Source organism: Oncorhynchus mykiss, chromosome 17 (assembly GCF_013265735.2).
Source record: "Oncorhynchus mykiss isolate Arlee chromosome 17, USDA_OmykA_1.1, whole genome shotgun sequence".
Lineage (NCBI taxonomy): Eukaryota > Metazoa > Chordata > Actinopteri > Salmoniformes > Salmonidae > Oncorhynchus > Oncorhynchus mykiss.
In genome coordinates, this window is record NC_048581.1 from 46242585 (window position 1) to 46270579 (window position 27995).

General features: G+C 43.9%; 2 protein-coding genes across 4 annotated transcripts; one reads left to right on the forward strand and one right to left on the reverse strand.

The window, feature by feature from the left end:
* Window positions 1-1176: 1176 nt before the first annotated feature.
* On the forward strand, window positions 1177-10373 carry LOC110493969 (homeobox protein TGIF1). 3 transcript variants are annotated; one of them, XM_021568605.2, is made up of 3 exons: window positions 1177-1333; window positions 3825-4072; window positions 6746-10373. In XM_021568605.2, the coding sequence occupies exons 2-3, from the start codon at window positions 3842-3844 to the stop codon at window positions 7928-7930; spliced, it is 1416 nt and encodes a 471-aa protein (XP_021424280.2). In that variant the 5' UTR covers window positions 1177-1333; window positions 3825-3841; the 3' UTR covers window positions 7931-10373. The 3 variants fall into 3 exon arrangements, with proteins under 3 accessions (XP_021424280.2, XP_036805880.1, XP_021424278.2); XM_036949985.1 differs by having other exon boundaries at window positions 1282-1305; XM_021568603.2 differs by lacking the exon at window positions 1177-1333 and adding an exon at window positions 1340-1610.
* Window positions 10374-13730: 3357 nt separating this feature from the next.
* Window positions 13731-27941, reverse strand: LOC110493970 (myosin regulatory light polypeptide 9). Its single transcript, XM_021568606.2, has 4 exons — window positions 27784-27941; window positions 21403-21604; window positions 19756-19917; window positions 13731-14841 (listed from the first exon to the last, which is right to left on the reverse strand). The coding sequence occupies exons 2-4, from the start codon at window positions 21584-21586 to the stop codon at window positions 14666-14668; spliced, it is 522 nt and encodes a 173-aa protein (XP_021424281.1). The 5' UTR covers window positions 21587-21604; window positions 27784-27941; the 3' UTR covers window positions 13731-14665.
* Window positions 27942-27995: the final 54 nt, after the last annotated feature.

The following is a 27995-nucleotide window of genomic DNA, read 5'->3' on the forward strand; positions in this document are numbered from 1 at the left end:
GATCCCCAACACTTTGACAGAGCTCGAAGAATTCTGAAAATAATAATGGGCAAATATTGCACAATCCAGGTGTGCAACACTCTAAGAGACTTATCCAAGAATACTCACAGCTGTAATTGCCAAAGGTGTTTGTAACATGTTTTGACTCGGGGAGAATACGGTTCTATGTAATCAAAGTATATTCATGTTTATTTTTAATTAATTTTTATATATTACAAATGTTACTGCCACTTTGACATTATAGAGTATTTTTTGTGTAGATTGTTGACAAAAATGTACAATTTAATCCCACTTTGTAACACAATAAAATGTAAAGAAATCCAAGGGGTTGAATATTTATGATACCCACTGTAATCTATAACAACTGTAGTGAGTCATTTGGTTAATCTGCCATGCCAGTATGTATACATGCTTTCCCATTGTATTGTCACATAATGCACATTCCTACTGTCTTTTTCGAAATAGGTGATAGACTATGCCTATATTCATGTATTTTCTGTCGTTTAATTATAAACTGTATTGATATTTAATTCATAGTTAACCAATGTTAATAATTGGACTGCAGTGACAATTAGATTTTCTCCAAAACTTCCCTTTTCATGACTTTTGAAACACAACTGTAGGCCTACATAATGTTCTGTTTGATTTATTTGTCAATCAGAGTATTCTGCGGAAAAAAATGGAATAGTTCCTGACATGTCATTTTGCAGTGGCAACAACAACCTTTCAGAAGCAATTCCACAGCACTGTTTTACAGTTTTACATAGAAAAGTCCTGCAAATGAAAGAGGATGTGTGTACAGGATCAAGGTGAGGAAGCCTCGACTTTCTCCAGCCGTTGTTGGGAAGATATTTCTGTTCTTGTGTCAATACTTTATCAGAATATTATTTAATTATTGCATCCATTAGTGGCTCACTGTTTTTTGTCGACACTGTTTATCCCGTTCATGTAACAAGAAAACATGATCGTTTCGGTTACATAATAAACGCAGAACTCCAACGACACGAGGAAATCCTCTTGTGTTGCTGGCCAGTGGCCACTATAACGTGTTGGCAAACAGGGGGCTCGTGTGTTGATTAATCCTGTCCAAGGAATTGCAATCATGTCGTTAACAAAATACTATTTTTAATGAAATCTTTTACTGCCTGAATTTAAATTAAATGCTAATCCTGTCATTCACTCAAGGAGTGATGACACGGGCCTGTCTACTGGAAATAAAGAGCCGTGATTGGAGGGCACTGGTATAGGAGGCGGGATCAATAAATATTCGACTGTCAGATTGGAGCTCGGCGTTGCTGTGTGCAGGTAAAGAGGACCAAGCCACACAAACGAGGTAACGTACAGTATTTGTCCTACCTTACTAGACAACGAAACGCAATGGCCAGACACTGTTCGGTTGACGAGTAACACGTTTATGTCACACGAACGAAGAATTGAACCCACGAGCGGCAAAATAAAAGCGTGCAACACCTTGGAAAGAAAATATCGCGTCAACGTTTTGTCGGGGGCAACACTTTTTTTTTTTTTTTTTTTTTTTTTTTTACAAGGCACTTCGACAGCTGCGTGTTTTCAAACAAGCCATCAACAAAGAATGAAATCATTCAAACGAGGTAGGCGTACGTTTTATGGGGATTTTAGTACAGAAAATATTGGCAGGCATTCATTATCACCCTGACAGTTTGCCAAGTGTGCCCGGCTTTTGGGTGTTAATGGAATGCGGCTTTTTGTTGCGAACAAATGCAGCGTGTGTTTGTTTGAATTTGGAGGGACAGCGAACCAGCTAAGTTATCTTTGGAAGCAAGCATGGTGTCCATCTGGCGGAGCGACAGAACAGTCCTGCATCCGCGAAGGCGTGCGTTCAGCGGGTTCTTTGTACGTTTGATACACGATGGGAAGATGGCTAGCCAACGTAGTCATCGTTTTTTTTAAATTAATTTATAATTCTCATGTTACGTCTTATTTTTGCATTTGGCAAATGGATAGCAATTTCGGTAGCTATTCGATGTCATTGCAACAGTAATCTTAACCCCACGATAGACTACATTGACTAGAACGAGACAATTCCACGAAATGGCTTCATTGTTTGTTAGCTAGCCTGCTAACTTTAGCCAGAAACTAGCTAGCTAAATCCGCCTTTTGAAGATATTAGTACATTTGAACAAACTCAAATTATGCACACCTTTTGCCTTAAGTTTGTCAACGTATTTTGACTAGATGGCTAACTCCGTATAAGAAAAATAATAACGCCCTTTTGTTATGCAAACAAAAAGTTGGTTTGACAGGAACAGCGTGTGACATGTAACGTTACTGTAGCTGGCTAGCAAAGTAAAACTCCACGATGTTGCTACCACATATTTTAAAGCCGTTTTCTAGCGTAACCTTATATCGCCACTATAACATCAACGGAGACGAGTGGGCGGACTGTACCTCTACTAGTGATGCGCGAGTTGACTCGTAACCTGTGGCTCGGGTGGGTGGGTTCAGGGTCATGAAATATTTCGTGGGTAGCTGACGGGTTGAGTAAAGAGTACCTTTAAATTCATAAATGTACCATTATTGTGCATTTTATATCTATATGCTACACGGAGGCCTTTCTTTCGTTATTTTAGGCTATCTGGAATTACTGAGTACGTTTTAGGTCCTGACTGTACGCGTGCCAAATAGACTACAAGACAATCGCCACATGGTTTTCGGCGAACTACCAGAACAATTGAATGTGGATCCAAGGCAAAAAGGCTGACTCTGATTTCATTACGAGAAAAGCTGCGAAATTGATATTAGAAAATAACAGAAGGGGTGGGCCAGAAAAGTAATGTTGAAGTGGTTAAAGAGGGTGGCGGTGTGATTGTGAGGCGCTATACACATTTGAGTCACACGAAGGGGACTTCAAATAGACCTGTGGCATGTCAAGGGAACTGCATCCCTATACTTTTCAGATGGGTTAAATAGAAATCTGGACACTATAACCTCTCGTGGCCTTAATAGTAACTCATGTTGAATTTAAACATTTCTTGCTGTAAAACGATACACCGAACGTCGGCTAAATTGAATGAGTTGGTGTGTCAACTTTGAACGTATACTGTACGTTTTCTGACCCGTTTCTCATGCTGGCGCTGTCTTGATCTTGGCATAGCTACCTTCCAACTAGAAAAGTAATGCACGTCTAGTCTGATTCTTCTGGCCACCAAGTTTGGTAGCTAGCATATTTAAAATGTTTTGCCCATTCATGCGCAAATTTTCTAACTTGATTTTAAGATTATAGTTAGTAGCTGGTCACATACACAGCCATTGAATTAAAATCAATTGCTCCAGGACTTAAATTCCCTGGCCAAAGGTGAAAATAGCCCCTCGCACGGTCTATAGAGCCCTAGCGGTTGGAGATGTTGACATGCACACGATCTTCTTTTGTGAGGACAGGAGCCGTCTCTAGGGGTCAGATTTCACCCGGAGAAAGACATTTACTTCATTCTATACCCCGGGAGAAACCATTTCTCCATTTTGAGTTGGTCTTCCCCAGTGCCACAAATATAGTGCCAATTAGCTTATCTCGTCACTTAATTTAATGAGGGAGTGTCTCATTGCGCCATCATGCATGCTTGTACATTTGTTGTCAACTACTACACCCACACTTGCCTCTGGGTGAATGCACATTAAAATAACAAACAAGAAGCACATGCCCAATCAACTAGTAGATGGTTGTCAGTCTCTGATTTGGAGGGAAAGCAACACATTCTATAACAAGTTAATGTCCAACCCTGGTCTATGAGTACAAACACTATCACTGACTCAACAACCCCCTCTGAACCCCTTCTCCTTGTCCTCAGTTCTGGAAGAGGAGCGGATGCGAGAGCAGGAGCTGTCAGCCATGTCTGACAGTGACCCCTTTGAGGATGACAGCTCCACCCTTGACCTGTCTGGTGGGGGCTCGGGCAAGCGGCGTCGCCGTGGCAACCTGCCCAAGGTAGCAGTGCAGGTGCTGCGGAGCTGGCTGTACGAGCACCGCTTCAACGCCTACCCCTCAGAGCAGGAGAAACTCAGCTTGTCAGATCAGACCAGCCTTTCTGTGCTGCAGGTGAGTGGACCGGGATCAGACTTTAAATCGTTTATTTAAATAATAATAATTAAACAAATTCAAGTTAATTCTTGCTCCAAAATGCTTGAATTGGGCCTAATCAAGCAGCAGTCCAGACATTTTGGCCTACAGTAGCCTTTGCCAGGTGGAAACTTTGAGCTGTGTAGCAGAGCACCAACATGGGGCTGGGAGATTATTTTATTTATTTATTAACTTATTGGCAAATCAAGATCTCTTAAAAAAAATTCTCTAAATAAGCATGGTTGTTTTAAAGGTCAAATACACTGCATTTCAAACAGTCTGCAATCTTTTTTGTTGCAAGGATCTGTCTTTCAAGACTTGTTATGAAATATGTTTATTGTATTTAAAAAAATTACTAGAACCACGTGTAGTGCACATTCACAAATAATAACAAACTTCTTGTAGCGGGTGTTGGGCTCAAGCCCTGGCGATTTATCCAGTTGATCTTTATATTTCAAGTTTAGCCAACTTGGATCTGTTTGCTAGCTAACAGGGTTGAAAAGTTATGAACACACCCTTTTTGAAAAGCACGGTATCCTGTCTACAGTGTTCAGATGTTGAAGGGGCCAAGTTGCCAATTCCTTTATGTAATTGTTTTATGCTTCACACATTTATAAAACATACTGGACAGCTAGTATAACAGTTGTTGGCTAAATTGCTGCTGGACCCTACTGTACTTGTACTCTTGCTTAGTTGTGCACCGGGGCCGCCCACTCTTTCTATTCTGGTTAGAGCCAGTTTGCGCTGTTCTGTGAAGGGAGTAGTACACAGCGTTGTATGAGATCTTTAGATTCTTGGCAATTTCTCGCATGGTATAGCCTTAATTTCAAAATAGACTGAGTTTCAGAAGAAAGTACTTTGTTTCTGGACATTTTGAGCCTGTAATCAAACCCACAAATGCTGATGCTCCAGATACTCAACTAGTCTAAAGAAGGCCAGATTTATTGCTTATTTAATCAGGACAACTGTTTTCAGCTGTGCTAACATAATTGCGAAAGGGTTTTCTAATGAAAATATTAGATATATCACACAGCCCTACACCAACACAGCCTATACTGTAACAGAGCTTGCATTTTAAGCAGTCTAACAAAGTATCAGGTCTGGTTTTTGGCATGTTCCCCTCAATTACAGTTGAAATGAATGATTTACAATTTTCCTCCAGTTCAATTGTTCCAGATTAGTGCCTGATGTAGTGTAAACAATTGATCATAGCAGACACTTGTGGCCCAGTTGGAGCCATGACTACGTACTCTGTCGCAGATGGTGGTTTCTTTATTGTGTGTTCTCTATTGTGTTCTCTATTGGCCCCTTGTAAGTGTCTCTGTGTGCGGGGAGATGAATGCCGTAGCACCTATAGGTCTACTTCAGGCTGGCGCTAAATAGATTCATCCCATGATACTTACTTTGTACTTATCATCATACTTCAGCGCTAGGGTGTTTCTCAACAGCTTAGCGTACAACAATATTCAAATGTCATATGGGCAAGGTACTACTGTACAGATTAATTTGACACCGTCACCGCAGTCTTCCCTTCTCACCTTGTAGGCCGACCATTTGTTGTCGTTTCCTCTCTCCTCAAATACACACACACACACACCCCAGGAGTGGCGACATGAGGTATTCCTGGACTGAGCAGAGAGCAAGCAGGGCTAGAGTAGCGCTGACAGACCCATAGTGTAGTCACTGCAGTGAAATGTCCCTGGTTGGCTGTGCTCTACTTGCTCTGCCGCTCAGCGTTTTTCACCCGAGACTTCATTAATGCCAGCTGTCTGAGGCCACTCATCTCACTGCGTGTGGGATGTTTTTACCACAAGATGGCAGTAAACGGGGCCTGGAAGAGAGCAGGAGAATGAGAACATGTGGGCGGAAGTCTCATTCCAACAAACTACCCCTCGGACCAGTTTGAGTTATGGACTCATGCTACTTAAACCAAATCCTGACACTGCCATCAGCGGGACGTGACAGGAAACAGGATTTGTCGGACCAGGCAATGTTTTTCCACTCCTCAATTGTCTAGTGTTGGTGGTCGTGTCCCCACGAGTTGCTTCCTTTTGTTTTTAGCTGAAAAAGAGGGGAACCCGGTGTGGTTCATCTGATGCAATAGTCCATCCTTGACAAGGATCGGTTAGAGTTGTGTTCCGAGATGCCACTGTTGTACTGCGGTGTTATTTGTCTGTTTCTGGCCTGCCTGTTTGCTTGCATGATTCTTGCCATTGTCCTTCAATCTCTCATCAACAAGCTGTTTTTGCCCATGGGACTGCTGCTGAGTTCTGGTTTGTTGAACCGTTCTCGGTAAATCCTAGACACTGTCGTGCGCGAAAAGCCCAGGAGAGAGACCGTTTCTGAGATGTTGGATCCGGCATGCCTGGCACTGACTATCATACCACGCTCAAAGTCGCTTAGGTCACTCGCCTTGCCCGTTCTAACATTCAATCAAACAGTAACTGGATGCCTGTCTACCTGCATTATATAGCGAGCCACGGCCACGTGACTGGCGATCCATTTTCGTGAATGAGGTGGTGTACTTAATAAACTGTCCACTGTCATCTGTTCTTGCAGTATGGTTCTTCAGGGAATCTGTTAGGCTTTTGAGATGCACCCCTGTTGTTTTTTTTGCAGGCTTTGTTGTTAAAGTTACTGACTCTTTTCCAGATATGCAACTGGTTCATCAATGCCCGCCGCCGCCTCCTCCCCGACCTTCTCCGCAAGGATGGCAAAGACCCCACCCAGTTCACCATCTCCAGGCGGGCGGGGAAGGGAGAGGGCTGCCCAGCCACAGGAGGATTTGGCAGTTCCCCTGAAAGCCCCACCTCAGTCCACTCTCCAGCCCTGCCCCCTCTCAGGCCCTCTGTCATCCGACCAGCCCCCACACTGGACCTCAGCCTCCTGGGAAATACTGCCACTGCCATCCTTTTGGGAGCTGGCTACCCCAGCCAAGAGGGCTACTGTGTCCAGGCCCTGATGCAGCTGGACATGCAGAGTCTCCTGAGGAGGGAGGCCGAGGAGAAGGGCTCCAAGGTTATCAGCGCCAGCCCCACTGGCGGGCTATTCAACACGCCGCCCCCCACGCCTCCGGAGCTGTGCCCCTGCCAGGATTTCAGTGACTTGAGGTTGCTGGTGGATGCAGCTCTCCAGAGGGCCGCCGAGCACGAGAGTCAGAGGCTGCTCCCAGAGTACCAGAGCAGGGCTACTGCAGAAGCGACGGGTGGCTGTAGCCACAGCAGCAGTGCTATGGGTCCGACCACTCCACCGGCGCAGAGCCAAGCTACGTTTGACTCGCCCAGAGAGCAGAGTCCTGCGAACAAGGCGGTGGTGTCCCCAGTTTCAGTCCTAATCCATGTCCCAGTCTGTTCTGCACCTAAACTCGCAATGGCCTCTGTACCGGCTCCAAATGTGCCTCCCCTCCTAGCCCAAATGCCAGTTTCAACTCCCTTTCCAACCTTTGTCCCAGCTCCAACTCCAATCCCAACCAAACCCCTTCTCCCAAGCCCCGTTCAAACCTTTGCCGGTGTACCAACTGTGTCCTGTGTCCCAACCTCAGTCCCAGCTCCAAGCTCTACCCAGGTCCCAACCCTAACCTCTGTCCTAACCCCGGCCCAACCTTTAGCCCCAGCACCACCAGCCCTCAACCCATTCCTGGGCCTGGCCTCCCTCCAGCCCTTGTCCTCCTCCATCCCCAACAGCAGTGTCCAGAGGGCCCAGTCGGTGCCCAGTGTGTGGAGTGTGGTCCACAGCGATGTTACAGTCCGACAGCCTGTCCCCGTGGTTCAGACTCCCAAGGCCGCCGTGTGGGGGCCACAGCACACCTTGCACACTGTCAGCGAAACCGTCAACTAGAGCCACGGCCACTCCCTTGTCTGTGTGTATGTGAGGGAGCCCCATATCCCTACTCAGACTGCCCCTACCTATGTGTACGTTTCCTTCATCGGCCCCTCTGACACTATGCTCTGCAGTTTGGATATGGCAGAACTCATGCATACGGTTCATACATCAGACGCTAGGAAGGATACGATGGGATGGAAAGACGATTGTTTTTAAAGACGGTGCTTTTTTTAAGCATTTTTATCAGGATTTATCCAATGCAGACTGTTGCTGGGTGGAACCTTTCAATGTGGTTTTTCAATCAACATTTCAGAGTATAGGTTAAACGTTGCGACGGTTGACATAAGAACGACGACACCAAGTTCCATGATGTAGTTTTTAACTCCCTTTTCCACTATCTCAACTATTTCCAAAAGGGGTCAAGGAGGACATTTCCTTCCCCTGTGATGTTTTTTTTTTTAAACAGTGAAGTTGCACCAGTAGAGCTAGGCTTATCTGTCGCAATACTGGACTTGGTTGAATGTATTAAGGTTACTTTTATCTCTGGCGGTCTAGCCTGTCAATCATTCCCACCAAGGTTAAACAAGGGTGGACCTGGGGCTGAGACAAGTGTTTTTCAAGCCCTGGTGTTGCGCTCCTCCAGTACAGTTTATGCACTTTAGATATTTTCATGTCCACATCTTCACACAGTGCCGGAAGACGGGCGGAAGGGGAAATTGATTGTATTGCAGTGTGCCTGACTGCACAGCTCCAATGTCTGTCTCCTCTCTCCTTGCCTTAATTAAAGCTACTGTAAAAAAGTGGCCACCATGGATTCTACATTTGAGACACTAAATCATCAGTTGCAAAGAATATGAACTCTTTTTTAAAAACTTTTTTAAATGTTCATTTAAACCTGTTTCCAAAATAGTATCTTAGTAGGTAAATGTTTTTGTGTGAAAACACACCAGGAATTATATATATTTTTTGGTCTGTTACTTTCTGCGCTATCTTTATGCATCATGTACAATTTCCAGGGATGTATTGTTTTTATTGTGGATGTGAAGGAGGTGGAATTCCTGTCTGTGTGTTTGAGAGCGATGGGGCGGGAGGTCCCGTTATAGAAATCGATTTTGTGGCGAAGCTAAAGGCTTAGTTCTTAAGGGTAATGTAACACTTGCTATAATTGCCCTATTATGCCATAGTCTTTTATGGATGAAGCTTGTCACAAACATTTCAAGCTTTTGGGCACCCCTGTTTGGAGAGGGATTGACCCAAGTAGCGAATCATTGGCGGCTTAAGATTTGGTCCTTGTGTTGCAAACAAATATATCTTAATTGAAACGCCTGTTGTTGCTTGGATGACAATCTGGTCAGTGTTGTATTGAATTAGTTGATTTTTAATGTTGAGTAAGTTATTGAGAAGCAAACTGTCTGACTTCCTTTCTCTCTCTTTTCCCTCTGTTTTAGCGACGCATATCCTCTCGTTAGACTATTTCTTATATGGTTGTAGTTTCCATGAAACAATCTCTCATACTGCATGTTATGGCCAAATCGACGCCGCACAGAGTTAGTTGGGGCTCTACTACGTAAACAGTGCTGCTGCAAAGTAATTTTCTTCTGTCCATGGGTCAGTTCAAATGGGACTAACTTAGTCTTTAATAGCTGTTACCGGTGCCATACATGTAATGACCCTGGTGGTGATTTTTTTTGTTTTTGTTTTTTTACAACTAGATGCATGAGAAGAGCAGATATGGAATCCTGTGTTATTATATACCTAGATTTGTGACTAGCACAAACCCCCATTCCTTCACTTCCTCTTGTTTTCTGCTCTTTCGTGAGGCTTAATGTCAGCACCATTTCCTGAATTGTCTAGAATATCAGTGGGGAAGGGTAGATGTTCTAGATCCTCTGCTAACGGAGATATGCTAAAAGAGTCGCCTCTTTCTCACACACTTTGGGTCGACTGTAGGGTTCGGTCAGACTTGAGTCTGAATACTAAGCAAAGAATGTTAACTAGTTTAACAGGTTTTGAATGCAGTACAATAAAGCGGGTATGTGGTTTATTCATTACTACACTTCTATGTTACTACATATTACTCATTGTGATACTGGAATCGGCTGGATACTGAACATTATTTAGAAAGGCTATTTTATATATATCAGGTTTTGGATGCAGAATGAAACTTGAGTCGTAGATGCCAATGGGAAAAATGTCACGGTGGGGACGGGGCCATGAACTGTCTCAAATGTGTAGCATCTCAATACGACCAAATGCATCCTAAATGTTTTTCCATTTCACTGTGAAATCATGGCTGATGTGTGGGGCAATATAACTGGCTGTCGTGCCTTAAACCTGGGATTGAGGGAACATGCCCCTTCTACATAGAAACTTTTGAATAGTCGGTGCAATATATGCCTTAAACTTTAAATGTGTTTTGTACAAGCGTTTCAGAGAATAAAACCTTTTTCATACGCTGCTCCTTGTGCATTTTTTAAAATCCAACTTGAGGAGTGTGTAGAATTAACCATGTCCTTGTGCTTTCTTTTGTCTCAACAAAGTGTAATAGCACAACTTCCTTTCTTGGAACTAATTACATGGGCAAGATATTGTACACTGGATTTCCACCCCAGTTTATCAAATGATTTTCATTTAAGGCAGGTCAAGTTGTACATAACCTTTTGGATGTAATTAACCTACTAGATGGTTTTATCTGGAGTCCTCCAGATGACTCCCATAGACCCCCAGATAACCCTTTTGCTCTATCCATAGGGGTGTGCCTGATGTACTTTTTTTTTTGACCATCTGTAGGGTTCAAGGACACTTCAACTTGATTATCTCCAGCACAATACTAGTGCCTTCATAATGTATTCACATCCCTCGACATTTTGCTACAGCCTGAATTTAGAATGAATTTGAGATTTTATCACTCATCTACACAATTGTTTCAATGTTTACATATTAATTATGAATGAGAAGCTTAAATGTCTTTAGTCAAGCATTCAAGTTATTAATTACACTTTTGATGGTGGCATCAATATACCACAGGAGGCTGCTGAGGGGTGGGTGGCTCATAATGGCCTGAATGGCATCAAACACATGGAAACCATGTGTTTTATGTATTTGATACCATTCCGCTCCACCCATTATTGCTAGTCTGGCCTCCCAAATTAGGTACCACCAACCTCCTGTGCAATACACCAAGTCACTACAAAGATACAGGTGCCCATTCAAACGCTGTTGCTGGTGAGGAATGAAACCGAGGGATTTCACCATGAGGCCAATGCTGATTTTTAAAACAATTAGAGTTAAATGGTTGTAGATAGAACTGAGAATGGAGTGAAAAGAAAACATTTAAGAAAAATATTCCAAAACATGCATCCTGTTTTCAATAAGGCACCAAAGTAATGCTGCAAAAAAATGTAAAATTAACTTTTTGTCCTAAATACAAAGTGTTATGTGTGGGGCAAAAACATTGCAACACGTCACTGAGTACGACTTCATATTTTCAAGCATGGTGGTGGTTGCATCATGTTATGGGTATGGTTGTCATTGGAAAGGACTAGGGAGTTTAAGGATAAAAACAAACAGAATAGAGCTAAGCACAGGAAAATTCCTAGAGAAATACTAGGTTCAGTCTGCTTTCCCACAGACACTGGGAGACATTCACCGGACCTCATTATCACCTTGATTACTCCCTTTATTTAGGCCTCAGTAGCCTCCATCATCAGGCAATATTGGTTTTGGTTATCGTAATTCTTATTAAAATCACCTGCTTCCTGACTCCCAGCTCTACAGAATACTGACTCTTAAAAAATATTATTAGCAGAAGATAAGGACATCTCCTAGACGGTTGACAAACAAGGACACCTAATATGCCAACACCAGGATCAGCAGGCACAATTGTGTACAGCTATGGATAAGGTCCTCCGCATTCTCCACCGCCTCGACACCGGCCGAGAAGATTCACCTACATCTAGCGGAGGTCCTCCTACCACAAGTCGTCCCAGCAAGTCAGTCCCCCAGCCTATCCAGCAGTCCGCCCAGGTCAGCGATGCCGGTCATTTCCCTGCTGACCGGGTGGGGGTTGGAGTGGGCTACGGCGGTCTGGGAGAGAGGAGAGGAAGAGCTTGGCTCCTACGAGAGGTTCATGGCTCCGTTCAGGGCAGTCTTCGACCATCCATCGGAGGTGAGTGATTACTTCAACTCCGGCAGGGTGTCCAGACCCCTGCGGAGTACTCCCTCACCTTCAGGACCGTGGCAGCCACCAGCGGATGGGATTAGCCGGCGCGACTCACCATATTCCAAAGAGGACTGCGTGAGGAGGTCCAGATGGAGTTGGCGTGCCGGGATGACAACCTTCCCTTCGATGCGCTCATCGCGAGGGCCATGAGGGGCACCAGATTCAGTGGTGTCCGGTGCGTCCCAACCCGGTGTCCACAGGGACAGAGGGAGGGCCCCGTGATCATCTGTCTCCAGGGGGAAGGCGTGAGTATTCCATCATCGCTTTACACCAAACCCTTCCTGGTTTCCATTTCGCTGGCTGGCGGTCCCTCAAGTGTTGTCTCTACAGCTCTAAAGGACCCCGGTGCCGCAGGGAATTTCATCGACCAGGCCCTCGCCTCCTCCCTGAACATCACCTTGTACCCGCTCTCCTTTCCAGCCCTGGAGGAGTACATCTAGGAGGCTCTCCAACAGTGTTTCACCCACTCATCCACCTCCCCTGAGTCGGAAGGCTTCTTCTTCATGACCAAGGAGGGAGGTCCACGACCGTGCATCGATTAGAGGCCACAATTCCATCACCACCAAGTCACGATACCCCCCGCCATCGAACAGCTCCGCCAGGCCCATTTTATTTTACTAAACTGGACCTGCGGAGTGCCTAAACCGCATCCAAGAGGGGGATGAATGGAAAACGGCCTTCAGCACAATGTCTGGGCACTACGAGTTCTTGGTGATGTCTTATGGATTAGCCAATGCCCCGTCGGTGTTCTAGGCATTCGTGAACGAGGTGTTCTGTGACATGCTCGGGCGCCAGGTGGTTGTGCATATTGATGACATCCTGATCTACTTTGGCCACCTTGGAGGATCACATCGCCCTTGACCGGGTAGTCCTGAGGCGCCACCTGGAGAACCATCTGTACGTCAAAGCGGAGAAGTGCCTGTTCTATCAGGTCGATGTCTCCTTCTTGGGATACCGGATCAGCCCGCAGGGAGTGGTTATGGAAGAAAGGAAGGTACCAGTCCCAACCACCATAAAGGGACTACAACTTTTTTGGGTGGCTTGCCAACTTCTACAGCCGCTTCATTAATAACTGCAACTCCATCGCCGCTCCTCTCACCTCAAGGGTGGTCCCCTTAAGTGGCTGTGGAGTCCTGCAGCCGATGAGACCTCCGCCCATTGCTGAAACACCCAGACCCAGAAACACCTCTACGTTGCCGGTCTACTAACTACCGGTCCTGGCAATCGTTACGCACACCTGGACCTCATCATCACCCTGGTTCTCTCCCTTTTATTTATCCCCCAGTCATCAGTATTGGTTTTGTTCACGTTCTGTACACTTGTTTTTATCTTTAGGATTCTTATTAAACTCACCTTTTGCATCTGCTTCCTGACTCGCAGAGTATACGTTACAACGAGAGAATGACAGCCCTTTTAGATCTAGATCTAGATGTTATTGACCTTAAAGACTCAGTGGCTCTTGAAACACTATCTGCCGCTTTTTACTAAAACCGTTCACAAGTGGGATCCAGTGTTTCATTATAGTGGACTACATAATTTTATCACTTGTCAAAATGGTGTCAAAACTGCAATGTGAGGAAATCAAATCGGTACTTTTGGTATGGGAATGTCTTTTATTTTCTCCAATACAGAATATAAAAGGTATACAGCTGCTGCACTGAATGCAGCAGGACATTGAAACAACTCTTCATCTTGGAATAAAGGACACATGATTTTTTTTATTTTTAAACAAGGGTCCTTCATTGGTTCTTTACAGGCGTGCTACTTTTCCACAACATTTCAACCCAAACAACCCAGCCCGACCATTTCCTTCTGCTCTTCATCCTCCTTGGAAGGGCAACACATTAGACTTTGCACGACAAAACACAATTTCAAGGCTGACTTCCTCCACAACGTTGCCCCTGGCTTCTTTTTTTTTTAACATGTCCAATCCTTCAGCAACATTCATGTTGAGTGTTCCAACTTTAATGATTTTGATGCATCAATGCAGGCATAGTTAGAATAGACCTGACCAGCTGGCAAGGGGATACGACTAGCAACATTTCAAACAAAAGGTGGAATAATAAGCATTTAAGCAATGAGGGTAAACTATAACCTGCTTTGATTGTCAAAAACATTACATGAATAGAACAAAATAGTCCTTTTAAAATGTGGTTTTCCAACACAGCTCCTGGATAGAAGGTGCAGTTTCTTACAAAGGCAGTGCTGGTGCTGATGTGAGAGAAGGAGAGGTAAACTTGGCCAATACACACACACACACAAAAGGTGTTCAGTGCATCTTATAAGTCTAACACGGCTTCCTACCACTTTGTCACCTTTCCTTCATCTGCACTGATTTATGAGAGACTACGAATTACAGAGAGGACATATGGAGACGAAGCCACTAAAGACTTGTTAAGATGCATTTAGCTGAGATACACTCCTCCTCAATGGATAATCACCATTGACAATAAAACTCACTGAAGAGGAGTCCATCCCAGCTAGAAAGCACTGTATGTGTGTGGGCCGCGAGGCAGTCGCCTGTCTCTCTACATGTCGTCCTTGTCCTTGGCGCCGTGTTTGAGGATGCGAGTGAACTCGGCGTAGTTGAAGTTGCCCTTCTTGTCGATGGGCGCCTCGCGAAACAGCTCGTCCACCTCCTCGTCGGTGAAGCGGTCACCCATGGTGGTCAGCAGCTCCCTCAGGTGGTCCTCGTGGATCACCCCTGCAAACAGGGGAGAGTTATTGGGCCTGTGTCACTTAGCGGACTCCTAGTATTGTCATTGTCATGCCAGCAATGGAGTAATACAGCACAAACAGATCTGGGACTCAGCCTCGTGGACTCAGCCTCGTGGACTCTCTTTCCAAGATAATGGGCTGTAGCCTGTATCTCTCTGGTCCAGTGGTCCAGATCTGTATGTGCTAAGGAGGGTTGATCAGCTCTAGCTTCAGATCTAGACCAGGCTACAATGACGACTTTGCACAACCTACATCTGGACCAAACTAATTGGGTTTGTAATTTTCTAGGGATGTGCATCTCGCCTTTCATGAGCGGTTCAATAAGCATCTAGATACATGGGCTTGGATACGATACGTTTTATTTTGAAACAATAAAAGGGATCTGGGCCTGTTCCCGAGAAAGCAGTATATAATTTGCGTTAGACTCGTTGAAGGAAAAAAATGATTTTTTTTTTTTATCATTGGGTTTACTTGATAGCTACCTACACAAATAGCTAGCTAGAACAAAGTGTTAATAAGATAAATTCATTTAAAAAGGATTAAAAGCAATACAAATACAAAGCAATACAAAAGTAATCGCAGTCCTGATGTCCAGAAGTTATTTTCGGTCATAAGAGACAGTAACGGCAACATTATGTACAAAATAAGTACAAAAAAAATAGTTACAAACAACGGAAATAAATGAACAAAAAAACAATCGGTTGGGGACACGTAAAACTTCTAAAACGTCTTCTCCGGTGCCATTGAAACAAAAAAAAATGTGCATGCCATTTAGCCATTAATATAATGAGTTTGGGATTTTTACCATCTCAAAAGCAAATGGTAGATCTTTTGGAATTTTACTTAGAGCTTCTCCTTTACAGATCAGTGAATCTATGTATGGAAGGCCATTCCCGACACAAATATGTAAAAACGCAACATGCAACATTTTCTAAGATTTTACTGAGTTAAAGTTCATATGAGGAAATCAAATCAGCCCTACTCTAGTGTTTCCCAAACTCGTTCCCGGGGACCCCAATGGGTGCACGTTTAGATTTTTTGCCCTAGCACTACACAGTTGATTAAATAATCAAAGCTTAATGATGAGTTGATTATTTGAATCAGCTGTGTAGTGCCACACTCTTAGAAAAAAGGCTTCCAAAAAGGGTTCTTCGGCTCTTCATTTAGGAGAAGCCTTTTTGGTTCCAGGTAGATCCCTCTGTGGAAAGACTTTTACATGGAACCCAAAAGGGTTCTACCTGGAACCAAATGGGTTCTTCAAAGGGTTCTCCTATGGGGACAGCCGAATAACTATTTTAGGTTCTAGATAGCACCTTTTTTCTAAGAGTGTAGGGCAAAAACTAAATTGTGCACCCCTTGGGGTCCCCAGGACCGAGTTTGGGAAACACTGCCCTAATCTATGGATTTCACATGACTGGGAATACAGATATGCATCTATTGGTCACAGATACCTTAAAATAAAGAGTGGTGTGGATCAGAAAAAGACTATCTGGTCTTATTCGCATAGAGTTGATCAGGCTGTTGATTGTGACCTATGGGATGTTGTCCCACTCCTCTTCTGTGCGATGTTGCTGGATATTGGCGGGGAACTGTCATACACGTCGATTCAGCGCATCCCAAACATGGTCAATGGGTGACATGTCTGAGTATGCAGGCCATGGAAGAACTGGGTAATTTTTGTGTGCAGGTCCTTGTGACATGGGGCAGTGCATTATCATGCTGAAACATGAGACGATGGCGGCGGATGAATGGCACGACAATGGGCCTCAGGATCTCGACAGGGTAACTCTGTGCATTTAAATTGCCATCGATAAAATGCAACTTATGTTCGTTGTCCGTAGCTTATGCCTGCCCATACCATAACCTCACCATGTGGACTCTGTTAAAAACATTGGAATCAGCAAACTGCTCGCCCACATGACGACATATATGCTGTCTGCCATCTGCCCCAGTACAGTTGAAACCGGGATTAATCCGTGAAGAGCACACTTCTCCAGCATGTCACTGGCCATCAAAGGTGAGCATATGCCCACTGAAGTCAGCTATGACGCTGAACTGCAGTCAGGTCAAGACCCGGGTGAGGACGCAGATGAGCTTTCATGAGACAGTTTCTGACAGTTTGTGCAGAAATTATTCTGTTGTGCAAACCCACAGTTTCATCAGCTGTCCGGGTGGCTGGTCTCAGACGATCCAGCAGGTGAAGAAGCCGGATGTGGAGATCCTTGGCTGGCATCGTTACACGTGGTCTGCTGTTGTACTGCCAAATTCTCTAAAACAACGTTGGAGGCGGCTTATGGTATAGAAATTACCATTAAATTATCTGAATAACAGCTCTGGTGGACATTCCTGCAGTCAGCATGCCAATTGCACACCCCTTTAAAACTTGAGACATCTGTGTTGTGTGACAAAACTGCACATTTTAGAGTGGTCTTTTATTGTCCCCAGCACAAGGTGCACCTGTGTAATGATCATGCTGTTTAATCAGCTTCTTGATATGCCACACTGTCAGGTGGATGGATAGTCTTGGCAAAGGAGAAATGCTCACTAACGGGGATGTAAACATTTGAAAGAAATTATATATTTTTGTGCGTATGGAACATTTCTGGGCTCTTATTTCAGCTCAGGAAACATTGGACCAACACCATACATGTTGCGTTTATATTTTTTGTTCAGTGTAAGTCGAAATTTCAATATTTGTTTCCCTGTGGCCCAGAGATTTCCTAATCTGTTAGGCTAACCCAGTGGTTCTCAAACCTCTCCTTGGGGACCCTCAGACAGTTCATGTATTTTATCTATTCCAGAACTAGCACACCTGATTCAACAAATCAACCTAACCTTGATTAATGTGAATCAGATAAACTATTTCAGGGCTAAAACAAAATTGTGAAATGTCTGGGGGTCTCAGAGGAGAGGTTTGAGAACCACTGGGCTAACCTAACCAGCTAAAACTTTGCACCCTAGTTGGATGGTATTATTAGAAGTTGATGTTACTCTTCAATAACACAGACCCCAAAGCAAATCAAGGGGAGGAAAATAGGTTTATTCAAAGAGAACAAATCATGTGGGGAGGTAGATGTTCATGCTCCCCTGTCCTCAGTGATTCTCTCCTGTGAGATAAGGAGGCCAATGGCCAAATAACAACTATCTTATTTCAGATTCAATGTATAAACTATTTGGGCCAATGAGAACTTGCTATGAGTCCTGGACTGAAATTCCTCACATGTCACTGGCCCATTGATATTGCAGGAAACAAACACTATTTCCATTGTTCGTTAGTACTCTATTGACCTCTCGTCCTCTGCGTTGTGTATTTATCTTCGGAATATTCTTACAGTAGGACAGTGATAAATCTGCTATGATGGGACGAGATTTTTTCTAAAAAAATTGGACAATAGAACTAACAGAGCTGAGTTTGCTTTAGGCAGGGTTGCGTTGTGTGGGCCTTTGCATCTATAATTAAAAAGTTACTCATACAGTATGTCATCACTATTGTCCAGGTAGCCTAGCCACCCAAAGTTTGAATATAAACCAAATTTGATCACTCACATTTTCTCTTAACATATATAAATTGTCCTATTTTAGGCTATGAACACATTTTATAGCTTCGGCTATTAAAAACACTTGTTTCCCTTTGCCAGAGGGGATCAGAGCTCATAGGCTTCTCTAGGCTTACTGCAGCTGTTATCAGTAGGCTACAGTTGATCAGACTGAAGCACAGATTAATTATGCATGACTTGGCAAATCAGTCTAAACAACAGTACTTTGTCCCTATTTTCAACACTTATGTCAATATTTATTTATCAAACAATCAATCAAAAGTGTTGGGGAATATGCCAGCTCGCCACACGTTTGCTGATCTCACGTTTGCTGGATAGATGGATACCACCACATAATGCTACAAATGAAAACACATATCCTACCTATATGTATGTTCTACTATCTATCTATTCCATTCACCAGCCCCGGAGGTCTACGTCACCGGCCTTCTAGGCGTCACTGAACTGGATTCATTACCACCAACCCCGGACTGTCTTGTCTCATTATGCACACCTGGTTCCCATTCCCCCTGATTAGTATGTTATATATGAGCCCTCTGTTCCCCATTGTCCTTGTCGGTTATTGTTACCATGTCCGTTGGTCTTGTGAGCACCTGTGCTGTTGTATCGGCGTCCATGCTACGTGTTATTGTGCACTTTTCTTTTACGGGTCTCGTCCCGTGTATTATTTAGAGGTTTATACCTCACTCTTTGTTTGGGTGGAGAAAATAAAAAAACCCTGCTATGTATTCCTGCGCTTGTCTCCTATCATTATACAGCGTGACAGGTAGTCATTTTCTGAAATCATGATTTTCAACTGACAGGAATTACTCAATAGTTGCAGCAACTTCCTCTGAGGTGGGCCTTTTAAAGTAGCAATATGTAACTTTTTGGGTGAGCTGACCAAATTCACATAGAAATGTCAGTTATTGATCTGTCATCCTACTTGAAAGCAAGTCTAAGAAGCAGTAGATCTGTTATATGTGCACTATTTCTATGCTTCTGGTTCTTAAGTTTTGTTTTTGCGTCTTTTGGTTTTGTACACCAGCTTCAAACAGCTGAAACAATATTTTTGGTTATGGAAAATATATTTCACAGCAGTTTAGGTACAATGATTCTCTACATTAGACTAGCTTATTTTGTTACAAACTGAAATTAGATTTTTAGCAACCTGGAAAAGGTGGAGAATTTTCTGCATAGTTCAACTTTAAACATATGAACCGGGGACTGATGCATATCTGTGTATCATTAAATTCCTATAATTTTCCCATTTGTTTTTCCTTTTTAGCGTTTGATGTTGTTGTTATGGTGGAGGCTAGGGGTTGACATTGGAGAGTGTTTGTGTGTGTGTTTGTGTGTCTCACCAGAGCCCTCCTCGTCGAAGCAGGCGAAGGCGTTGCGGATGACGTCCTCGGGGTCGGTGCCGTTGAGGCGCTCTCCAAACATAGTGAGGAACATGGTGAAGTTGATGGGCCCCGGCGCCTCAGCCATCATCCCCTCCAGGTACTCATCAGATGGGTTCTTACCTGAGGAACACAACAAAACACACACACCATGGTCAACATTTCAGCGATTCTCCGGTCTTTTGAATACTTTTTAGCTGGTAGTTCTGAAAGTAGCTTCACTAGCCAAAAGTGGTTCCCGAAAATTGCATACAATGTGCAGATATGCGCACCACATCGTTGCTCTCTCTCTCGCTCTGCTGTGGGTGCATGATGTTCCGCTTGCTAGCTGTCACTCATGGCGAGGGGCTGAACTCAAATTTATAGGGGGCTGTTCAACAGTAGCCATTGATTAATTAGGTCAGGCTTTGTTTTTTGGTAGATTATGGTTAAATGTTATTATTGATCTGCCTGCTTATTGTTCTCTCTATTTTACAGTATACTAGTGTTTAGCTGGGAAATGCATTTCTGTTGCAATACAGATTCAATGAAACTCATGTTCTATGACTGAGTGGAATTTATTTTAATTGCACTGAATTCAATTCTACTTCCTGTCACTCAAACTCAACATTGTGTGGAGTGTGGCCAATTTGATTTTCAACTCATGAGTTGAATGTTTAGGCCTTGTATATGAACTCAGCAAAAAAATAAACATCCTCTCACTGTCAACTGCATTTTTTTCAGCAAACTTAAAATGTGTAAATATTTGTATGAACATAACAAGATACAACAACTGAGACATAAGCTGAAACAGTTCCACAGACATGTGACTAACAGAAATGTAATAGTGTGTCCCTGAACAAAGGGGGCCAAAATCAAAAGTAACAGTCAGTAACTGGTGTGGCCACCAGCTGCATTAAGTACTGCAGAGCATCTCCTCATGGACTGCACCAGATTTGCCAGTTCTTGCTGTGAGATGTTACCACACTCCCCCACCAAGGCACCTGCAAGTTCCTGGACATTTCTGGAGGGGAATGGCCCTAGCCTTCACCCTCCAATCCAAACGCTCCTAGACCTCAATGGGATTGAGATCCGGGCTCTTCGCTGGCCATGGCAGAACACTGACATTCCTGTCTTGCAGGAAATCACGCACAGAATGAGCAGTATGGCTGGTGGAATTGTCATGCTGGACGGTCATGTCAGGATGAGCCTGCAGGAAGGTTACCACATGAGGGAAGGGGATGTTTTCCCTGTAACGCACAGCGTTGTGATTGCCTGCAATGACAGTAAGCTCAGTCTGATGATGCTGTGACACACCACACGTTCACGCAGATGAGCAGGGACCCTGGGCATCTTTCTTTTGGTGTTTTTCAGTCAGTAGAAAAGTCTCTTTAGTGTCCTAAGTTTTCATAACTGTGACCTTCACATGTGCATGTTCATTAATTGTTTATGTTTCATTGAACAAGCATGTAAAACAGTGTTTAAACCCTTTTTAATTAAAATTTGTGAAGTTATTTGGATGTTTATGAATTATCTTTGAAAGACAGGGTCCTGAAAAAGAGATGTTTAGAATATAGTCAACCCTCTAACAACAGTTTCCAATGGGTTCCCCTTTGGCCCGTGTCTTACCCAGTGAGGCCAGCATATCGTGCAGATCCTCCTTGTCGATGAAGCCATCTCGGTTCTGGTCGATCATGTTGAAGGCCTCCTTGAACTCCTGGATCTGAGACTGGTCAAACATGGCGAACACGTTGGACGTGGCCCTCTGGGGGCGCTTCTTGGTGGTCTTCCCCTTTGCGCGTTTGCTCGACATGGTGGCGGTTGGATTGGCCTACGGGTTGCAGAATAGGACATGGATAGTTAGTCAGATGAAAGATAGAGACTTGCATATTGTCGAAGGGGAATGTCCCAAAAAATAATTAGAGAAAAATACTCTTGGATAAAGCTTGGCACTCAACAAGAGTATATAAAGTGAAAATGTAGACAGTGACGCTTTACAAGACTAAATCAGTCGGTGTCATTACGATGTGCATTTTAAATGATCATACATGAGTTAGTGACGGTCAGTGCCGTTTAAGATGATGGAGGACGATTATTTTTTTAGAAGCATGACCTTATTTCTATTAGAGCATATTGGATGACTGTCATTCATATTCCATTCACCCAGCTCAATGTAAATAGAATAGGTTTAGGCTACTTACTACATGACACTCAAATTCTCCCTATAACCATCATGAGGCTGCTACAACCTAGCCTATGACTGAAAGTTTACAACAAAGGTGCACAGTTGAGAGAAATGTGAGTAATCAAGGTGACAGACTTTGACACATTCAATACCGCCTTGCACAATCTTGCCTGCATCTAGCTGACCTAGGGTGTAATCATTAGTTCAACAGTTGCAAATGGGAGTTTCTATTGGACAAATTCAGGTATGTTTATCTCCGTTTCGTTCGCTTCCGTTTAAGAAACGTTTTTCAACAGAATCGACGGAATTAATACACCCCTGATCACATGCAAACACAGTTCACTTTCATAGCAGCCAAATCGTTATATAATTCCTTCTCGCCTCTACGCACTCTCTTCCTCTCACCTCTTCCCTTCGCTTGTGGACTTCAGTGCACAACACATCAGCTGTCTGACCAGTCATTGGCAGCAGAGAACTGGAAGGCGGCCAAAGGAGGTGTTGGCTTTGGGGATGACCAGTGAAATATACCTGCTGGAGCTAGTGCTACGGGTGGGTGTTGCTATGGTGACCAGTGAGCTGAGATAAGGCGGGGCTTTACCTAGCAAAAACTTAGATGACCTGGAGCTAGTGGGTTTGGCAACGAATATGTAGCGAGGACCAGGCAACGAGAGCGTACAGGTTGCAATGGTGGGTAGTATATGGGGCTTTGGTGACAAAACGGATGGCACTGTGATAGACTACATCCAATTTGCTGAGTGTTGGAGGCCATTTTGTAAATGACATCGCCGAAGTCAAGGATCGGTAGGATAGTCAGTTTTACGAGGGTATGTTTGGCAGCATGAGTGAAGGAGGCTTTGCTGCGAAATAGGAAGCCAATTCTAGATATTGGAGATGCTTAATGTGAGTCTGGAAGGAGAGTTTACAGTCTAACCAGACACCTTGGTATTTGTAGTTGTCCACATATTCTAAGTCAGAACCAGAGTAGTGATGCTGGTCGGTCGGGTGCAGGCAGCAATCGGTTGAAGAGCATGCATTTAGTTTTACAAGGAGTGTTGTATGGCATTGAAGCTCGTTTGGATGTTTGTTAACACAGTGTCCAAAGAAGGGCAAGATGTATACAGAATGGTGTCGTCTGCGTAGAGGTGGATCAGAGAATCACCAGCAGCAAGAGTGACATCATTGATATATACAGAGGAAAGAGTCGGCCCGAGAATTGAACCCTGTGACACCCCCATAGACTGCCAGAGGTCTGGACAACAGGCCCTCCGATTTGACACACTGAACTCCGAGAAGTAGTTGGTGAACCAGGCGAGGCAGTCATTTGAGAAACCAAGGCTATTGAGTCTGCCAATAAGAATTGATTGACAGAGTCGAAAGCCTTGGCCAGGTTGATGAAGACGGCTGCACAGTGCTGTCTTTTATCGATGGCGGTTATGATATTGTTTAGGACCTTGAGCGTGGCTGAGGTGCACCCATGACCAGCTCGGAAACCAGATTGCATCGTGGAGAAGTTACGGTGGGATTCGAAATGGTTGGTGATCTGTCTGCTATCTTCGCTTTCGAGTTGTCTCGCTGAAATGTTATTTTTCAAATGACGGCTCGACTTGTTGACTGCTCAATCCACAAAGCAGACATTGTGGGCTAGTTTAGGTTATTGTTGTGCAAAAATATTATGTTGCGTCATTATGCCATGGACCTACATTATATAGCTATGCACGGTAGCTTTGACATCAGTTTTTAACATCGGCGTTAAACTATACATCGGGTCGATACTGACGTTGGCATTTTTAGCTAATATTGTCCGATTCCGTTATGTTCACTGATATGTCGTGCATCTCTACCATCTTCAGTTTCTCTGCATTTGTGAGAAAGATCATGGCATCAACCTCCAAATCATACTTTCTCTCTCAATGCACTGAAGACACCGGTGGTGCTACCCCTAAAGTGAACAGTGTCAAGATGACAAAAGACGGCCACCTGCTTTCCTGGAGAACGGGCCAAATTTAGACCTGTCACTCACACGCGGGGCTCAGTGTGCACCATTGAGGAAGTGTGTACAGGAGATGATAGTGCTGCTGGGTGGTGGCACTTCAGAATGCTGATTATGAGAGAGCCAATGCCATGCAGGAAGGAACAGGTAATTAAAGAAATGTTGGATTTGACTGATGGAGCATCTATTGTTTCTCTCTCTACTGGCATTAAGTACAGGAGATATACAGTTAATTTGGAAAGTAATCAGACCCCTTCCCTTTGTCCACATTTTTTTATGTTACAGCCTTATTCTAAAATGGATTTAAAAAAATAAATAATCTACACACAATACCCCATAATGACAAAGCGAAAACAGGTTTTTAGAAATTGTAGCAAAAAAACAGATACCTTATTTACATAATTATTCAGACCCTTTGCTATGAGACTCAAAATTGAGCTCAATTTTCCATTGATCATCCTTTAGATGTTTTTACAACTTGATTGGAGTCCACCCGTGGTAAATTCAATTGATTGGACATGATTTGGAAAGGCACACACCTGTCTATATTAGGTCGTACAGTCAACATTGTATGTCAGAGAAAAAACCAAGCCATGTGGTCGAAGGAATTGTCCTTAGAGCTCCAAGACAGGATTACGTCGAGGCACAGATCTGGGGAAGGGTACTGAAAAGTTTCTGCAGCATTGAAGGTCCACAGGTCCGCCATCATTCTTAAATGGAAGAAGTTTGGAACCACCAAGACTCTTCCTAGAGCTAGCCCCCTGGCCAAACTGAGCAAAATGGGAGAGAAGGGACTTGGGCAGGGAGGTGACCAAGAACCTGATGGTCACTGACAGAGCTCCAGAGTTCATACGTGGAAATAGTTGTCCTTCTGGAAGGTTCTCCCATCTCTGTAGCACTCCACCAATCAGGCCTTTATGGGAGAGTGGCCAGACAGAAGCCACTCCTCAGGAAGACACATGACAGCCCACTTGGAATTTGCCAAAGGGTACTTAAAGGACTCAGACCAATGGAAACAAGATTCTTTGGCCTGAATGCCAAGCCTCATGTTCTTGAGGAAACCTGGCACCATCCCTACGGTGAAGCATGGTGGTGGCAGAATCACGATGTGGGGATGTTTTTCAGTGGCAGGGACTGGGGGACTAGTTAGTATTGAGGGAAAGATGAATGTAGCAGTACAGAGTGATCCTTGCTGAAAACCTGCCCCAGAGCGCTCAGAACCTCAGAATGGAGTGAATGTTCACCTTCTAACAGGACAATGACCCTAAGCACACAGCCAAGACAACGCAGGAGTGGCTTCGTGACAAATCTCTGAATGTTCTTGAGTACCCCAGCCAGAGCCCGGACTTGAACCCAATCGAACATCTCTGGAGAGACCTGCAGCAATGCTGCCCATACAACCTGACAGTGCTTGAGAGGATCTGCAGAGAAGAATGGGAATAACTCCCCAAATACAGGTGTGCCAAGCTTGTAGCATCATACCCAAGAAGAGTCGATGCTGTAATCGCTGCCAAAGGTGCTTCAACAAAGTACTGAGTAAAGAGTCTGAATACTTATTTAAATGTAAAATTTCATTTGTTTGGGTTTGTCATGGGGTATTGTGTGTAGATTGAGGGGGAAATGATTTAATCTATTTTAGAATAAGGCTGTAACAAAGTGGAAAAAGTCAAGGGGTCTGATACTTTCAGAATGCACTGCAAATACTGTCATTTAGCAAGCCTTTTTTGAAGGGTAGATTGGAACAACGTGTGTGTGCGTGTGATAACAGGTTGTAGAATGGTAGAACACTAAATAGTGATTGTGTTCAGGCAAAAAAACAAACCGGAGAACGTTATAAAACTTAAACTAAAATGAGCGTTCTTATCGTCCAAATTCAGGTATTATTAACAAAAATCTACTGTTTCACCCCTACTTGTTGTTAACACGGTTACTTGTAACTTGACGGTTCTGCAGAAACAAGTTACGTAATATGTCTACCAGTCCACCTTCATATGTTGCGGGCAACTCCGCTCTGGACATAGACTTGATGAGGTTGTTAACACGGAACAACTGGAACATATGAAGGCGGACAGGTAAACATATTGCATTTACTTGTTTCTACAGAACCCTCTAGTTACAAGTAACTGTTTCCAGTTCATAAGCCACGAGTGGTTAGAATATTTCTCCAAAGTTGGTTTCAGAGGCAATACTCAGACTTCCAAGGAAGGCTATGTTAGCTATAAGGCTCGTCGTTTGCCTATCTTCACTGTCCTTTATTGCTCTCTCTCTCTCTCTCTCTCCCCCTCTCTGGTACAAAGGGACAGTCATTTTCCCAATTGGATCAACCTGCAATAACAGACAGTGCTCTCAATTTTACTCTGTAATATGTAACCACATTTCAACCTAGTCAAGATCTCCAATGCAAAGCATCCTTACTGCTATCAGCCAGCCAACTGTATATGACCCAGTAGAAGTAAACAGGCCTGTGTGTAAAACCTGCACCTTATGCCCTCACTAACAAAGTCGACAATCACACAGCATTGCACTCCAAGCAGTTGCTTGTTTGTTTTAATTAGGTTTGTTTACTTTACTCTGTTTCGGTCTCTCTGCTTGCCGTCAGAGGTAACAGAGATCTGAGGGAGTGTGAAAGTTTGCTAATTCTCCCTGTTGCTACGTGAGGAAGCCCAAAAAAAACATTGTCCAGCTCCTTTTCAGAGGATGAAGGAATTCGAAGATGATTAGGATTTTGGGCCAGGGGGCAATTGTTTCTTCTCAGAAGTTCTCACAGTCCTCTTTTCCAGAGCTTTATAACACACCACTATAACAAAGGGGGCTGTTCAAAAAGGAGATTGTTAGAAGAAGTGACTTTCAGGGCCAAGTTAACTGACTTCCTGTAAACATTAATCTGTGGAATTTTGGAATGTTCCCGTTATCTTTTACATTCTTGTGTGACTTCAGAGGGCAAGGGACAACGAGATCCCTATCCCCTTGTAGTGACGGCTAGCACAACTGTTAAAATGGATCAAATAGTCTAGTCCAAACCCCCTCATCTAATCCCAACTAACTAAATCTCTTCAATCTGAAGCCACCTTGGAAACCTGTGTTTGCCAACTTTTGTGTGTAACATTCAAGTGGATTTCTACGCCCCAATGACCTCACTGCTTCTTAAACCTATTGAATTCCTCAGCACTCTCGACTGTTTGACTCACCGATGAGGTCTTGAAAACGTTTCAGGATCAACTCAATCATTGGTTTGTGTGTTGTGCTATTCTCTGATAACTGTTTATTAGTGTACCTCATCCTTGCCCAATGCATTATATGTATCCCTCCCCTCTGTGTTGCAGACATTTACACTCACTCAGACTGTTAGTCACCAGACAGTCAATCACTCAGTCTTGACCTGAGCACCTAACCTCTCACCACAGGTCACTACTACTACCGAGGGGTCAGCACTGGGGTCGTTTCACAGCTAAACATGACAGGCTTTAGATTAGAAGTGAGACTGAGTTTATGTGGGTCACAGAGTGGTGAAATTCCACTGTCTAATCTGGTGTGATGATGGGAGTACATTAGTAAAGCCTTCCTTCCACAAATTGTGGGGATTTACAGAGCACCAGCATGATGAGACGCTACTCCAGATGACCCTAAACCTATGACCGGTTACTTTTGGCATACAAGGTGAACTCAGAAACCCTATCCCACCCCCACCTTTAGCCCAACTCTTACCACTGTTGACAGTTTCCCATACAACTCTGGCTAATGTGTTAAAGTGACACAAATCTAATCCCAACATAAATCCCTCTCAACTAAACAACATTAAAACAGAAGGCAAAATGGAAGAAAAAACGTATCTTACCTTGGCTTCAAGGGAATAGTAGTTGTTTCAGGAGTCCTCCTAGCTCTTTGTCTGGGTCTCACTGTTTAGTTGGAAGGGAAGCAGGCAGCTCTGCTGAAAAGTTTGTTTAAAGCATCAGTCTGCTAACCGGCCCCTCCCACTCCTCCCCTGGCCAATCGCCTGTCCCGGCTGTCCCAAACAGAGCTGGCCCAGCTCAGGCGTTTACCCATACA